Here is an 18,177-nt window from a genome sequence, read left to right on the forward strand (position 1 = left end):
GCACAGCCTGATGACTTTTTTTTTTTTTAGGTTTCAGAACTATCAAGAGATAGAATCTTTATTTTAATCTAGTCAGACTCATTTCAAAATACATGCTCTTAATTACTAGGTTATACAGCCTCTCAAAGTAAAAAAAAAAAATGAAGTAAATGATACAAAAAGAAAACAAGTAATTGTATTAACTCTAAAAAAAAAAGTATTTCATAGGAGAAAGCCTTACATAGGACTATCGGTTCAATCCATAACATTTGGTGTTTACAATGAAGATGCAATTGGAATAAACATATATAAAAAAAGGCATTAAGATAGACAAAATACATACCAGTGATAATTTAAGAAGGAATTATTAAAAGTAAATGTAGTCTTTATTTTTTTTCATTTATTGAGATTTTCTGTAGCCCGACAAAGAGCCAGATAGGTAAGTATTCCAATGGCAAGTTAAAAAAATTGCATTTTTTGATATTAGGCAGCAAGGTATAAGAAACATCTGTTAGATCAACTTTATTCAGTTTATTTATTTGGATTCTCTTTATCCTCACTAATTCTTTTTTCAATGGTGTTTCTATCTTTCTTAGTATTTTCTTAATATTTAGATCATTTTTTCTTTACGTATTTTATTTTTTTAAATTTTAATTCCAGTATAATTAACATAGAGCGTTAGATTAGCTTCAGGTGTGCAATATAGTGATTCAACACTTCCATACATCACCCGGTGCTCATCGTGACACGTGCACTCCTTCATCCCATCACCTGTCTCACCCATCCCTCCAGCCACCTCCCCTCTGGTAACCATCAGTTTGTTTTCCATATTTAAAAGCCTGTTTTTCTGTTTGTTTCTTTTTTTCTTTGTTCATTTGTTTTGTTTCTTAAATTCTACATATGCGTATTTGTCTTTCTCTGATTGACTTATTTCACTTAGCATTGTGCCCTCTAGTTCCATCCATGTTGTTGCAAATGACAAGATTTCATTTTTTTAATGGTGGAGTAATAGTCTATTTATTTATATATATAAAAACAATCTTCCTTATCCATTCATCTATTGATGGACAGTTGGGCTGCTTCCATATTTTGGCTATTGTAAATAATGCCGCTGTAAACTTAGGGGTGCATATATCTTTTAGAACTAGTGTTTTCATACTCTTTGGGTAAATACCCAGTAGTGCAATTACTGGATCATATGGTAATTCTATTTTTACTTTGAGGAACGTCAACACTGTTTTCCACAGTGGTTGTACCAGTTTGCATTCCCACCAACAGAGCATGAGTGTTCCTTTTTTTCCACATCCTCGCCAACACTTGTTGTGTCTTGTGTTTTTTAGAGTAACCATTCTGACAGGTGTGAGATGATAGCTCATTGCAGTTTTGATGTGCATTTCTCTGATAGTTAGTGATGTTGAGCATCTTTTCATGTGTCTGTTCGCCATGGCCTGATGAGTTTTTATATACGCATACGATGTCATCATCACCTAGATCAAAATATCAAATGCTCCATTCTCTTTTATGTATTGTTTTCCCTATAAATAGTGCCCTCTGGACTTGTTCAACGTTGACACTCTGAATAGGACTACCTAAAAATGGTTCCCTTACATCCAGGGACAACCAAAGAGACCAACGTACTGGCAGTCATTAGGTGGTCTTCTGGGAGAGCTCTTTAAGTGGGGCTGACTCAGCTGGGAGAGCTCTCCTTCCTGACCCTTGCATTTCTCTTCCTGCCTTGGTTAGGACAGCTGGCTCTCTTACAGTCACATTGTGACCATGGAGCAACTATGGGGATGGAAGACCCAGTCAAGGGTGAGACGACATAGGAATAGAAAAGTAGTGTAAGACAATAATCTTTTCTAATAAGATATAGAGGAATTTAAGGAGGAGATGAACCTTGAGCTGAAACTTAACAATGGGAAGAATATTGAATAGGAAAATATAGAGAACATTTCACAGTAAGGAGATCAGATGAGGAAAGACATGGGAGTACAATGAGCATGCTCTAAGGAGATCAAACTGATAATATTTTTATATTAGAAAGTGACAAAAAAAAATTTTTTTTTTAAATGTATAAGTTGCTATTGTTTTGTTTTTTTTTTTAAGATTTTATTCATTTATTTGACAGAGAGACAGCCAGCGAGAGAGGGAACACAGCAGGGGGAGTGGGAGAGGAAGAAGCAGGCTCCCAGCAGAGGAGCCTGATGCGGGGCTCGATCCCATAACGCCGGGATCACGCCCTGAGCCGAAGGCAGACGCTTAACCGCTGTGCCACCCAGGCGCCCCAGAAAGTGACAAAAAATTTTAAATAGCGAGACTAGAGCCAGGAGGAGGGCACCGAAATCCAGAAAAGGAGTTATGACTTGATTGGTAGGGAAGAAAATGAAGCTTTTAAAGGAAAAACAACATGATGTAGGTCGTACGTAAATATTATTTTGTCAGTGATACACAAAATAAATTGGGCTGCAGAGAAACCCTGGAGTCCGTAGGGACTATGGCTCTAGGGACTCGAGCATGAAGTGTGTATGAGAGGTTTGCCTGAGATGGTCCCAGTGAGAACAGGAAGGGAGAAAGGCCATGAAAAACATTTTGAGGGAAAAAAAATCAAAACTCTCCGTGTCTGTCAAAGTACCTGACACTGTAGAAGTTTGACAAATATTGCTAAGAAACCAGGTATAATATCTGATCTAATCAGGCCTCTGCCGTCCTGGTGTAGCATTTAATTAATAGCTTCCTAATAGGATTCGCTACCTCATCTATCATACCTTTTTAATTTATCTTTCCTAGTATAACTGGATTGACTTACCTAAAAGTCTGTTTAGGACATCTTTACTGCTCTACTCAAAAGTTGTTCCCAATGGTCTAAAGAATGAAATCCAAATGACTGATCGTGGAATGATCCCTCGTGATCTAAGTCCAATCTGCCTTTCCAGCCTCGTCTCTTACAATCGTCCCCCTGCCAACTCAATATACACACACACTCTGTTCTAATCACATTAGAAGAGGACAACTCACCGCTTCTTGTGTTTCTGACCTGTACTTCAGTACATGCTAAGGTCTCTCCACTTGAAACACCTTCCGTGCTTTATGTTCAAGCCTTAATTCAGATGTCACCTTCTCCTTAAAGCCTCACCTCCCCGGTCACTTCTACTCCTCTGCCTTCAGCGTATTACACTACCAACTACAATCTTCCTTTTATCAAAGTTGACAGGGAATATGTGATATTTCCCTACTGAATTACAAATACCATAAGAGACTGACTATGTTGTTCTCTGTATATGAGAAGCACACGATAAATGCAACAATACAACTGAACATGTCTGGTGAGAACAGTAATTCAAAATGGCAGCCTGAACGCGAATATTTATCCTCTCCCTCCTGAGATCCCATTTAAGTAATAGTAAAGAAGTTTGTAAGAGGTGTAAAACAATTACAGCAATGATAATATGAGGGCCATCAGCAAGTGGGTAATTTCAACAACTCCCCAATGGTTAAATGAAGTAGGGATGAAAGCAGTAAGCAGAGCAGAAGAAGCTGAAAACTCAAGACAATGCAATCACCCCAATGAGAGAATGTTCATATAGCCCTTTATCTCGGGAAGGTCCACACACAGACACACACACATCATCAGGGAGTTTCTCTTTGCATCTGATTTCTGCTAGAGGTTTTACAAAAATGCAACCACCAGTTTTAATATATGAAACTTAAATGGACAGTAAAAATATAACAGGTAATTGTTGAATGTTTATGCCTTGTATGTATAGAATAGGTGATTTCTCTTTCATCACTGTTAAGTATGATTAGATTACCAGAGATCACAGATGTACAAACAGAAAAACTGTCCTTAAAGGAAAAACAAGTGATTTAGGAAACAAAAGAAAACACTTAAAAAAAAAAAACAAAACAGGGGCGCCTGGGTGGCACAGTGGTTAAGCGTCTGCCTTCGGCTCAGGGCGTGATCCCGGCGTTATGGGATCGAGCCCCACATCAGGCTCCTCTGCTGTGAGCCTGCTTCTTCCTCTCCCACTCCCCCTGCTTGTGTTCCCTCTCTCGCTGGCTGTCTCTATCTCTGTTGAATAAATAAATGAAATCTTTAAAAAACAAAACAAAAAAAAAAAAACAAAACACTTCAGGGGCGCCTGGGTGGCACAGTTGTTAAGCGTCTGCCTTCGGCTCAGGGCATGATCCCAGCATTCTGGGATCGAGCCCCACATCAGGCTCCTCGCTGGGAGCCTGCTTCTTCCTCTCCCACTCCCCCTGCTTGTGTTCCCTCTCTCGCTGGCTGTCTCTGTCAAATAAATAAATAAAATCTTTAAAAAAAATAAAAAATAAATAAAAACACTTTAAGTAGAAATATCTGGGAAAGTTTTGAATCCGTAAAGCAAAAACAGGACAGTATCAAAAGGGAACAACTGGGGAACAAAGAGACGTTGGAAGTAAAAATGACTACTGAACGCAAATAGAAACAATTTACGGTAAATTTGCAAAGATCTCTCAAAATGTAGAACAAAAAGCTAAGTTGAGGAAAGTATGAGAGAAAATAAAAAAAAGGATTTTCTGAATCCTCAGCGTTCAGTGAACAAATTGAACCCTAATGCCCTAAAGTAGAAGTTGAGAAAACTATGGTTGTAGGCCAAATCAAGCCAGCCACCTGCTCCTTTTTTTTCTTTAACAGCCCATGAGATAAGAACTTTTTAAAAATTTAAAATGGTTATATTTTAAATGGATATATAAGTAGCTACAAAATAGCCTCAATTTTTGCCTCCAGGCCCATAAACCTCAAGTATTTACTACATGTCTCTTTTTAAAAAAAAGTTTGCTAGGGGCTCCTGGGTAGCTCAGTTGGTTAAACATCTGATTTTGGCTCAGGTCATCATCTCAGGGTCCTGGGATTGAGCCCCACATTGGGCTCCCTGTTCTGTGGGGAGCCTGCTTCTCCCTCTCCCTCTGCCCCTCCCCCTGCTCATGCTCTTTCTCTCTCTCAAATAAATAAATATAATCTTTAAAAAAATTTAAAAAGTTTGCTGACCCCTTTCCCAAGACATTCACTGTAATATTATCTATTAATTTCTCTCTATATCTAGCATGGTACTGAATAAGACCATCTGTGAAAAGTGTGGAATACAGTCACTCAAACCATTTTCTGTGTGTTCTCTGGTTCACATGAAGAACTCTGGTTGAGAAAGAATCAGTCTAGGTGACTCTACATCCAACCAGGTGGAATCCTCAAATGATAATACAGAGGGAAGAAAATTACTAAAGGAATTACTGACACAAATTTTCAGAGCTGAAGGGAAACAGTAGTCTTTAAATTGACATGCTTACTGAAAGCCCAACACAACAAATTTAAAACTGTACACACAAGGCATCTCACGGTGAAAGTTTAAGACACGAGGATAATTATCACACATTTCAGAGAAAGAGAAAAGAATCATCCCCCAAAGAACAAGAATCAGACTTCTCAACAGCAACACAATGCTCAACAATGTTATCATGAAGCCATGCCTTCAAGTTTCTGAGGAAAAATTATTTTCAACCTAGAATCCCATGAGCGGCCAAACTGTTGGCCAAACATAGATTGGCTATTTACACACGTGTCATAGCTGGAAGTCAGTTTGGGACACAGATGTGTGAGCTACTCAGCAATATGGAAATAATGGCCAGAAAAACAAACAGAAACAGTTAAAAAGTGGCTTCTCCTGGGAAGCAGGAAGAGGAAGACGGAAGGAGAGCACTACAGTCTGCCACTTTCCGTTATAAGCCCCTCTTTACTATCTCAATTTTAAACTATGTGTGAATTTTTTGATGAGATAATTCTTAAACATTTATTAAAAATAGGGGTAAAGCTATGGTCACAAAAATAGTTGATAGGGTCATATTTACAGGAAAAGTGAAAGCAGAAGCAACAAAATCTAAAATGCTGGTGATAGTTTTTTTGGAAAAAAAATAAGCATGTAAGTCTATAAATGCATAAGATAGTAGAGAAGAAAAATTTGCGAGAGGAGTAACCAAATGGTCAAAGAAGAACAAAGGTATTGGTAAGTGTCAATTTATTCTATATTGTCCATAAAGAATCTAAGGTAATGTTCCTAGAAATTCTGCTGGTGGATGCAGGAAAAAAACAATGCAGGTACATTTCAAAAAGCAGCTTTACTGAGACGTATTTCACATACCATATGATTGACCCATTGAAAGTGTACAATTTACTGGTTTTTAGGATTTTCATAGAGTATGCAACTACTGTTAAGATTTTAGAACATTTTCGGGGCGCCTGGGTGGCACAGCGGTTAAGCGTCTGCCTTCGGCTCAGGGCGTGATCCCTGCGTTATGGGATCGAGCCCCACATCAGGCTCCTCCGCTATGAGCCTGCTTCTTCCTCTCCCACTCCCCCTGCTTGTGTTCCCTCTCTCGCTGGCTGTCTCTATCTCTGTCGAATAAATAAATTTTAAAAAAAAGTCTTAAAAAAAAAAGATTTTAGAACATTTTCATCACCTCAAAAAGAAACCCCACGCCCTTTAGCAGTTGCTCCTAATTTCCCCTCAACCTCCCCAGTCTCAGGCAACCTCCAATCTACTTTTTGTCTCTATAGATTCATCTATTCTAGACATTGGATGTAATCGTATATGTGGTCTTTTGTAAATGGCTTCTCGCTACTTCTTGCGGTTCACCCATGTTGTAGCTTGTAACAGTCCTTCATTTCTTCATCCTGCTGAAAAATATCCCATTGCATGTATATACCCCATTTTGTGTATCCATTCATCTGTTGATAGACATTTGGTCGTTTCTACTTTTTGAATATAATGATTAATGGTGCTATGAACACTCATGTACAAGTTTTTGTGTGGACATATATTGTAAATATTTTAAAATAAATTTTAAAATAAAATGGTGTAAAAGTTAAATGGATTAGATAGGTATTTTTATTTATTATTATTATTATTATTATTATTTTAGAGAGAGAGAGTGAGCAGGGGTGGGAGGGGCAGAGGGAGAGAGAGAATCTTAAGCAGGCTCCACAACCAGCACGGAGCCTGACACAGGGCTCAATCTCACAACCTTGAGATCATGACTTGAGCCAAAAACAAGTCAGGTGCTTAACTGACTGAGCCATCCAGGTGCCCCAGAAAGGTATTTTTACAAGCATAAAGCATTATATAAATAGAAAGTATCTTGGCATTTTTATTTACATGTTTTAGGTCTGCTTTCTCTATATAGTTATTTTCATCAACAAATAAAATAAATTATAGATACACAGTCATGCAGGAACATCCAAACAGTAAAAAAGATACATACTGAAATATAAATCTCTCTCTTATGCTTGTCTCATCCTCAGAGAAAAAGCTGCAGTTTCTTAGGTCCTTCCAGAAGTATTTTATGCAAATACCAGTGTATGATAAAGCATTTTTGTTTCTGTTTTTACACAAATAGGTGCATTATACACACGATGTTCTGTGCCTTTTCTCCTTCATTAGTGTATTTTGAAACTAATCTCTGTTCATACATATACATCTGTTTCTTTTCAAACAGCTAATGAGGATTTCACTGCGTGGCTGTACCATAATTTACTTAGTGCTTTATTAATAGGGCGTCCCCCACTTCTTCCTAGCTAACAGAATTCTGACTTTATTCAAATAGTGGATGACAACGTGTGTCAGGGATAGATGCCCACTCCCCACTCCCAGGGTCTGAATCCTGATTCTTCTAAGCCTCATAATTCCATTCTCCTTACCAAAAACTGGGCTAGAAATACGTACATGACACAATTCTAGCCCAAGAGATTAAGAATCAAAGTGTGTTTGTAGAGGTGGCGGAGTATAAATATATGGATAAAAACACATAGGAAACAATACCAGAAAATCACACAGTGGTGGTTTTATGGTAATTACAGCTGATTTTTGTTCCTTTTAAAAAAATATATAACATATATTATATATGTAAATGTAATTATATATGAAATATTTATAATTGTTTCATTTGTCAGAATTTTCAGAACCAGGATCTCTACTACAGAGGTAGAAAAAAAGAAAACCATACTACTTTGAAAAGGACACTATGGCGGACAAGTAATATGCTCAGAAAGGAGCTCCTCAGCCTCAGACACAGAGTTCACCCAGGCTGGTGTAACATGCACAACAGAAAGGACCCTGTGTTCCCACATTTTGAGATCCGCATTTCCCTACAGAACATATGCATGAACAGACACACATTTTGTAAATACAGTTGGCCCTTGAACAACATGGGGGTTGGGGTGCAGTTGAAAATCTGCATAGAAATTTTGACTCCCCCAAAACTCAACTGCTGATAGCCAACTGCTGACCACAAGTCTTATGGATAACATAAACATAAATCAAAATAATAAATGTGCTCATTGTTTACTGTGTATGTTATATATATTAAGTACTGTATTCTTAAAATAAGCTGAAGGAAAGAAAATGCTATTAAGAAAATCATAAGGAAGAGAAATAGGTTTGTAGTACTGTACTGTATTTATTAAAAAAAAAAATCTGCATATAAGTGGACCCACACAGTTCAAACCTGTGTTGTTCAAGGGTCCACTGTGTAATACTCTGAGTATGACTACTGAGGACACAAACCAAGCACCATGGGAATATGAGGAATGCACTGAGCTGTCTTTCTAGATGCTCCTACGCAAAGTACCTCTTCCCTCCCATAATCTGCCTCCCTTAGTCGAATCTGAGCACCTAACTGTAAGTGCAGATTTTACTATAATTTGCTATGAAGCCAACTTCAGTTTGGAGCCCTTCCTGTTTGTTAATCTACCAATAACTGTTCTCCGCAAAAACCTTCTTTGAACTTCATGTTTTCCCGAAGATATAAAGACTCCCTTCAACTTCTGACCACAATTTCCATTTGGTTAAAGGCCCAATAACCAAGTTGTGACTGTAATATATTATTTCTATATTCTATGTGAATACATGCCATTGAAAACATTTTGTGCTATGTATAAATAATGATATAAATGACAAAGAGGGAACTAGGGGACCGCACATAATAATGGTCTTTGTACAGAAAATACTAAATCACCATGTGCTTTCAGTTCTATTCTAGCTGTGATGAATTAGCATTGATCTAAATACAGATTCGTCTAGTTGTTGTTGCAATAAATTTGCAAAGTTCTGATGGAAATAAATGTGCAGCCTATGATCCCAGAGTAAAGCAACACTGGCTAGAACATTTGGTAATAGTGAAATTATGGTAAAAGAAACAATGAGTAAAAGACAGTAAAAGACACTAAGCTGCTCTATCATTTGCAAATGGCCTTCTTTCTTATTTTTGTGTTAACATCATTAATTCAAAAGTAGTACTTATTTTCGAGCATCTTTTCTAGAAGGAAATCAAGACCATCAAAAACAATGAGATTTCTAATTCTAATTTTAAATTTTAAAAAAATTCTGAATTTTAATTACAATTTAAATTCCTCTAACAGATATCCATCCATATTGTCTCTTTCTACTCATACTGGCTTTGTTATATTTTTGCTTTTAGAGAATTGGTCCACTTTAGCTAAGTTAAAATTGTTGCCATAAAGTTGTCCATATTACACTATTATTATTATTATTATTATTACTATTGTCTGTGGGATATACCTTTCATTCTTTGTTTTTAAAGATTTATTTATTTTGGGGAGGGGAAGGAGCAGAGGGAGAGGGACAGAGAGAATCTCAAGCAACTCTCAGTTGAACTCAGAGTCTGAGGTGGGGCTCGATCTCATGACCCCGAGATCATGCATGACCTGAGCTGAAACCAAGAGTCTGTGGCTCAGGGGCGCCTGGGTGGCATAGCGGTTAAGCGTCTGCCTTCGGCTCAGGGCGTGATCCCAGCGTTATGGGATCGAGCCCCACATCAGGCTCCTCCGCTATGAGCCTGCTTCTTCCTCTCCCGCTCCCCCTGCTTGTGTTCCTTCTCTCGCTGGCTGTCTCTATCTCTGTCGAATAAATAAATAAAATCTTTAAAAAAAAAAAAAAAAAGAGTCTGTGGCTCAAATGACTGAGCCACCCAGGCGCCCTTGTGCCTTTCATTCTCCATAGCAGTCATTGAGTTTCTCTCTTATTTGTGCTAGCTATAGCCTATCAATTTTATTAATCTTTTCAAAGAATCACCTTTAGTTTCATTTATTTTCTTGACTTTTTATCCATCTTCTATTTCATTGATTTCTATTCTTATTTCCTTCTACTTTTTTTTCTAAAATAGAAACTTAGATCACTGATTTTGTCTTTTTTTCTTTTGTATATGAGCCCTTAAAGGTGTAAATTTGTCTCCAAGCATCCCATATTTTGGTAATGCTATCCTTTATAATCAGTTAAAATGTCTTATAATTTTCCTTACGATTTCCTTTTTGATCCATGGCTTATTTAAAATATGTTGGTTGGGGCGCCTGGGTGGTTCAGTCAGTTAAGCATCTGCCTTCGGCTCAGGTCTTGATCCCAGGGTCTTGGGAAGGAGTCCCACATTAGGCTCCCTGCTGAGCAGGGAGTGTGCTTCTCCCTCTCCCTCTGCCTGCTACTCCCTCTGCTTGCGCTCTGTCAATTAAATAAATAAAATCTTTATTTATTTTATTTTATTTTTTTAAAGATTTTATTTATTTATTTGACAGAGAGAGATACAGCCAGCGAGAGAGGGAACACAAGCAGGGGGAGTGGGAGAGGAAGAGGCAGGCTCCCAGGGGAGGAGCCTGATGTAGGGCTAGATCCCAGGACTCCAGGAGCCAAAGGCAGATGCTTAACAACTGAGCCACCCAGGCACCCCAAAATCTTTAAAAAACGTTGCTTAATTTCCAAATATTTGTGGATTTCCCAGGTATATTTGTATTGCTGAATTCTATTTTCAGAGAATATGTTGAATCTCAAGCCTTTTAAATGTATTCAGACTTGTTTCATGGCCCAATATATGGTCCATCTTGGTGAATGTTCCATAGGCATATAAAAAGAATGTATATTCTTCAGGTATTAGGTGTAGTCTTCTATACGTATGGGTTGATTGATAGTGTTGTTCAAATCTTTTATATATTTACTGACATTTTTTGTCTAATTATTTTATTACTATTGAGAGAGGAGTGATAAAATTTTCAACTATTCTGAATTTATTTCCCTATTATCCGTCAATTTTTGCTTTATAATTTTGAAGCTCTTTTTTCAGGTGTGTCTTCCTGATGACTAAGCCCTTTTATGTTCACGAAATGTCCCTCTTTATCTCTAGTAATACTTTTCATCCTAAAGTCTACTGATCTAATGTTAATACAGCCTTACCAGGGTTTTTTTTTGTTGTTGTTTGGGGCTTTCTTTTTCTTTCTTTTTTTTTTTTTTTTGGCTTAGTGTTTGAATGGTGTATCTTTTTCTGTACTTTTACTTTTGACCTGTCTTGTGTCTTTACATTCAAAGTGTGTCTCCTATTAAGAGCATATGGTTGAATCTTGCTTTTTGGGGGGACTTACTGAGATGGTTGGCTTTATGACCATCATCTTTCTATTTCTATTCTATTTATCTTTATTCCCTTTTATCTTTTTAAAAAAATTATTAATCGCGTATTTCTCAGTATTCCATTTTCTTTCCTTTATTGGATTTTTACCTATAATTTTCCATTTTAATTTTTTAGTGGCTGCTCTGAGGATTATAGTGTGCACCCTTAAGTATCACAATTATAGGGGCCAGAGTTGAGCCTCTTAGATCTCTTGCAAGAGAACCTGCAGAGCTGCTAGACAGCCTCTGGCTAACCATGCACCGTTGAATCTGCCCATTATTCTTCTACCATTTTTCCAGGCTGTCTTCAAAATTTCTTCATTATCTTCGGTTCCAGCAATTTGACTATGATGTGTCTGAGCATGGTTTTCATATGCTCTGTGTTTTGCTGAATTTCTTTAATCTCTAAAGGCATTTCTTTCACCAAATTTGGAAGGTTTTGGCCATTATCTCTTCAAGTATTTTTTTCCACCAATGTCTTTTTCTCCTTCTGAGACTTCAATGACCCAAACATTAAGCTCTTTTAATATTGTCCCCAGGTCCCCCAGGCTCTATTAATTTTTTTTCTATCTTTATTTTCTGTTCTTCAGATTAGATCATTTCTACTGCTTATCTTCAAGTTCACTAATGCTTTTCACTGTTATCTTCACTTTGCTATTGAGCTCATTCAGTGATTTTTAAAATTTCAGATATTCTTAAATTCTAATATTTCTGTTTCATTCTTTTTTACAGTATTTATTCTCTGCTGAGAATATCTATCTTCCCATTCATTTCCAGAGTGTCTACCTTTACATCACGGAGCATAACTATAATGGTTATAATAGCTGTTTTTATTTGGTAGTTGCTCTACTACCAAATTCCAATGTCTGCATCATCTTGCTATTGGCACTTGCTGATTGTCCTCTTTTGAGAACTGGTCATATTTTTGTGGTTTTTTGTATGTAAAATAATTTTAGACTCACTTTGAATATTATGTTGTGAGACTTCGGATCGTGCTAACATCCTTAATATCTTTACAGTTGTTTATAGCATCAGGTTAAGTTCAATGCCCTATCACTACAACATGGCTAAAACTGGAAGTGTCAATTTTTTTTTTTAATTCTTGAAAAAAATAACAATAGCTGAATACCTCTTTAATGTGATAAAAAAAATAAAAAGCTATGTTTAATGGAGAAAAGCTAGATTAATTCCCGTTAAAATTGGAAACAAGACAAATAAACATCCATCCCTATTACAGCTAAACATTATTTGACATGTGCAAGCCAATGAGGTTAGAAAGAAAAAAGAGTAAAAGGTACAAAAAAACTTCAATACATTGAAAACACATATATTTCTAAGAAAAACACAATAAAATAAGCAAAATAATAATAAAAGTGTAAGTAAATAAAACATTCAACCACTTGGGAATTTTAAAATTCTCTCCTAAGCAATACTTGTGCCAAAGAAGCAATCAAAACCAGAGGTTACCAAATCTGGAATTTATTCTGGTCAAAGTAAGCCAGAACTTTAGCTTCATTTTTCCCCATATGACTATCCAGTTGACTCAATACCATTTCCTCAAGAATCCAAAATTTGCAAACTGATTCAAAATGCAGTTTTCATGCCATACTAAATAGGGTAAGGGAGAGCTCCTTCTCTACATAAGAAAAACCAGAAGCACTCTAGTTGGTGCTGTTGGCTGGATCATCAGTAACAGCTTCTCAGATTTGCTTCAGCAATTTCTTCCCTTCCAATTCACTTTATTAAAACAAAACAAAATGAATTAAAAAAAAATCTTCAAATGTGGAATACAGAAGAGAGGCTTCTATTTTCCTGACTGAAGTCCAGTGTGACACCATACCAGCCTCCAGAGAGGCTGGTGTTTCAGGCACGGTCAACTACGTCAACCATTGCTGAGCGTGTAAGTAGGATGAGATGAGATGAATGTGGCAACACAGAGGTCAGTGATGACCTTAGTAAGAGCAGTTTTAGTCCAACGATGTGGGTGTGAGTTAGATTAGAGTGGGTTAAGGAATGCATCAGAGAAGCAGACATGAAGGGGGGCAGGCAACTCTTTCAAGAACATTGATTATTCAGGTGAACAGAGAAGTCAGTTCAAAGCCAAAGAGGAATATGAGGTCAAGGCAGGACATTTAAAGGATGGAAGGTACAACTGGGAATGATCCAGCAGAGAAAAGGAGATTACTGTTTGCATCTCTATCACTGCTGGGAGGGTGTTGATTCTGGCAGCAGCAAGGACTCTGACAAATAGGTACAAAGAGACATTGTCAACTTGAGGGACCTCCTGAGGAGTCTGAAATGACTGCTGATTTGGAGTTTGCTCTTATGGTATAGGGAGGAAGGGTGAGGGGGGAAAGGCAGGAATGTGAATGAAGGGTGTATAAGAAGAAATGCATCTACTTAGTGGTAGGCCCTCACCATCTCTTGTCCAGACCAGTCTATTTAATAAATGACTGGGGAGACACAAATATTGCATGATCTTTAGGGGAATACACCAAAATCTCTTAAATTGGAATAAGACTACCATATAGTTTCTAAATCAGAATTAAAGTAGAATAAGATAATTCCAGGTTTATAATTGTCTTTTACCTCTTTGTTACCTTATATACATGTTTTTTTAAATAAGATAAATGGTTCCAGGATCATGTCATCGAGGGAATACCCAGATTTAACACTTTTTAAATTTTTAAAAATCTAGACAAATTCTAATAAGATATAATTTAGAGTATTATAAGTGGTAACTTATCATTCTAACCTATTGAGAAAAATTTTTTGCTGTTTTACTGAAATAAAATACATACTTACTCTGAATAATATTTCTTCATTCCATTTTGGATTCAAAGTCTAAAAGACAATAAACAGAGTATAACTAAATTTTTTATATTTTGTTATATAAAATAAAATAAAGTATACTTAAAATTTTTTTGAATACTGCTAAGTCTAACCTTTTTAAGGGTTTTCGTTTGCACACTTGTAAAAATTCCATTCATTGGGTCATACAACGTCACTCTCACATAAGGATCACTGTTAAAATAAAAAAAAAATAATAATTGTTGCTTATTTCCAAACTCAGATTGCTCAAACTATAAAAATCAGAGATTTTTTCTTGTTAGCAATTTCTATAATTACTTCCTATGCTTAAAAGAAAGGGTTTTTTTTAGGCAGGAGTAAGTAATTATAGTAATTTTTGCATCTTGTTAAAAAGCTAAAGTACTGTGTTAGTGAAATAGACAAAGAATCGGAAAGAAAACCTTTTAATCCAATTTAATGATTTCCAACCTTTTAAGATTTTTGAAATTTTGTTCAATTTTTATTACAGTCTTTCTTCTTTTGGGTTAATATGGCTAATTTAATGATTCTCGAGACTAGCTTTGCAAGACCTCAGTTTGTTCCAAGTTATCTCATGGGTGTAAATATTTTTTTACAAAATAAGACAAAGTGCTTTCAGTTCAAAATAATTATGTGTCATGTAACCTCTTCTACAAAGAAACATGGAAAAGAAAAATCTTGTGATATTTAAGTTTGCAAAGCAAAAGAGTGTAGACACTTTACTTGTCCATGGTAGAATTTCTTCCAATTTCCTCTGGGGATCCTAAAGACTCATGATTCTCCACCACCAACTCCCCCTCCCATTTCCTCATACAACCTTACCTCTTACTTTAATTGACAAAAATCAAAGCCATCAGACCACTCCCAACGTCCTGGTATTTATCATAACTCATCTTTACCCCTAACCTCAGCGATTCAGGTATTATGCCTCCTGTTTGAGGCCAATTCCTCTTTGTGCATGTTCCTCCCACCTGCTCTGGAATCTTGCATCATCTGTTTTCACTTCTCCCTTTTACATTTCCAGCTTTTCTTTTGCCCTAGGTTTTTCTAATCATATAAATGCATTTTTAACTCCCCCCTCCTTAACTCTCCCTCCTTCCTCCAGCAGAGTAAGCTAGATTGTCTTTCTTCCCAGCTCAACCTTTCCAGGAAAAGAATCTGCAATAACATTAATAACAATAATGACTAATATTTATATAGCAATTACTCTGTGCCAGGCACCATTCTATACAGTTTATATATATTAACTCTTGAAATCCTTATAACTATCTATGAGGTAGCTATGGTTATTGTCTTTATTTTGTACAGACAGATAGGTCAGTCAACTCATCACAGATCATGCAGCTAGTTAAGTGCAAGGACAAGAACCCACACTCAAGCACCTAGCTCCAGAGGCCATGTTCTCAGCCACATAGCCAACCATTTCCCTTTCTTCATTTCCTTGACTCCCGCTGTTCTTGAAAGCCCTAGAATTTGGTTTCTATCTCTTTCCTTCTGACCCATTCCTCTGAAACTGCTCTTTAAAAGTCACCGATTTGCTAAAGCAATCAACACCTTCCAGGCACTTATTTTGTTGGTCCTCTCTGTATTTGATACTACTGATTACTTTCTCTGTGAAACTAATCTCATTTGCTTTCATGACACAACTCCTTTCTGGTTGTCCTCATACTATTCTAACTGTTCCCTCTGTGTCTCCTTCTCAGGCTCCTTGCCTGCAATCTACCAGGTAAACACTGAAATTCCCTAAAGTATTAAAGTATTGCCCTTGGCCTTTTGTTCTCTCAATGTTTTCCCTTCACAATCTCATCTATGGTTTCATCAAATATAAATATTAAATCTAAATCTAAATCTAAATATATATCCTCGATCTTACCACCCACCTAGACCCTTTCACCTGGATTGTCCGCAGACAGTGTCTGTTTCAGAGTTTTGCCCCCCCCCTTTTTTTTTTGCCTTTTTCCATGTTACTTATTCACAGTCAACTAGCTACATGAAGGGGATAAACAAATTAGTAGGAGCTTTTGTGGAAAACGGGGTATAGGTAGAAGGGTGGGACTTAAACAGAAAATAATCTTACACACAGTGAGACAGAAGATTTACAGATATCCTTTTAAAAAATGGTATCCTCTGAGGATAACAGAGAAAGATAAAATCATCATGAATAAAATAAGCTAGCAACTTCTTATCATTGCATGACCCAAAACAAAAGTCTCAGAAAATGGTTTACATTTTCTGTCATGATTTACGATACTCATGCAATACATATTTGCCACACGGAAAAATTAAGACTAACACTGAGTAACAGATTAATACAATGCAGAGGGAAGTAGAGTCCATGAAAATAGCTATCATCTGGTAGCAAAAATAGATTTATGCTGATGTTAATATCAAATTTAAAGACATTCAAGTAAATTATGCAATACATTACAACTATTATTCCTAACATCGTAAGAACAGCTTCTTATTGTTCCTACTCATAACTAACAGGTCTGAGAAGGGTTTTGCCCATTTTTTAATTGGCTATTTTACTACATTATTTTTGAGCTGCAAGAGGTCTTTATATATTGTGAATTAAAGGCCTCTATCAAATATATGTTTTGAAAATATTTTCTCCCAATCTGTGCCTTGCCTTTTCCTATTCTTACCTGTGTCTTGCAAATAAGTTTTTAATCCTGATGAAGTCCATGTCAACATTTTTCTTCCTTTATGGTTCATACTTTTTAAGTCCCACTCAAGAAATCTTTGTGTAACCCAGGAGAGCATAGATTTTCTCCTATGTGTCCCTGTAGAAGTTTTATAATTTTAGCTCTTATTAATTTTCTATATGATGTGTGGTAAGGAACAAGATTCATTTTGTTCCATAGAGATAACCTGTTGTTCCAGTACCAAAGACTATCCTTCTCTTGAATTACCTTAACACTTTTTAATGAAAAACAACCAGCCATATATGTGTGTGTGTGTATTTCTATACTCTTTCTTCTATTCCATTGAACAATATATCTATTCTTACACCAATGCCACTCTGTTTTGATTACTATAGCTGTAGAGTAAGTCTTGAAATCAGGTAGCATAACTTCTCCAATTTTGTTCTTCCTTTATGAACTTGTTTTGGTTTATTCTATGTCCTTTGACTCTCCATTAAAAATAGTGGAATCAGTTTATCAATTTCTCCAAAAACACACACTGGGATTTTGACTGAGACTGTGCAAAATCTAATTAATTTGAAGAAAGATAAAACTCTAATAAAAGCGAATCTTCCAATCCATGAACATAGCATACTTATCCATTGATTTAAATCTTTGATTTCCGTCAGTAATGTTTTGTAGTTTTCGTGTACATTTCCTGCAAATCTTTTGTTAAATTTATTTCTAAGTTTGTTTTTAAGTAGACTCCATCCCCTGTGTGGAGCCAAACATGGGACTTGAACTCACTACCCTGAGATTAAGACCTGGGCTGAGATGAAGAGACGGATGCTTAACCAACTGAGCCACCCAGGCGTCCCTCTGGGTTTTATTTTTATGCTATTGCAAATGCATATTTTAAAAACTTATTTTCCAATTGTTCATTGATAGGATATAAAAATATAATTGATTTTGGTACATTGAGTTTGTATCTTGTGGTCTTGTACCTTATTAGGTCTAGCAGATTTTTTTGTAGATTCTTTAGGGCTTTCCATGTACATGATCATGTTGTCTGCAAATAAAGACAGATTTCTTCCTTTTCAGTCTGCATCACTTTAATTTCTTCTCCTTGTCACATTATACAGCTAGGACATCCAGTACAGTGTTGAATTGACTGTAACAGCACAAAACCTTGTCTTATTACTGAATTTAAGTAGAAAGCATTCACACTGTCACCATTGAGGATGATGTTAGCTATTGGTTTTTTCATA

General features: G+C 36.4%; 1 protein-coding gene across 4 annotated transcripts in view; it reads right to left on the reverse strand.

The window, feature by feature from the left end:
- NEDD4 (NEDD4 E3 ubiquitin protein ligase) overlaps positions 1 to 18,177 on the reverse strand; it is a 116,823-nt gene that overhangs the window by 77,631 nt on the left and 21,015 nt on the right. Inside the window, exons 2-4 of one of the 4 annotated variants that reach the window (XM_057306142.1) lie at positions 17,914 to 18,080; positions 14,402 to 14,480; positions 14,262 to 14,300 (exon numbers count right to left, since the gene is read on the reverse strand). In XM_057306142.1, coding sequence (XP_057162125.1) covers positions 14,262 to 14,300; positions 14,402 to 14,446 — 84 coding nt within the window. In that variant the 5' untranslated portion in view covers positions 14,447 to 14,480; positions 17,914 to 18,080. Of the gene's footprint in view, positions 1 to 14,261; positions 14,326 to 14,401; positions 14,481 to 17,913; positions 18,081 to 18,177 lie in introns of those variants that run through there. The other 3 variants (XM_026518541.3, XM_057306143.1, XM_048219528.2) reach the window with 3 other exon arrangements.

Source organism: Ursus arctos, unplaced genomic scaffold (genome assembly GCF_023065955.2).
Source record: "Ursus arctos isolate Adak ecotype North America unplaced genomic scaffold, UrsArc2.0 scaffold_36, whole genome shotgun sequence".
Classification (NCBI taxonomy): Eukaryota; Metazoa; Chordata; class Mammalia; order Carnivora; family Ursidae; genus Ursus; species Ursus arctos.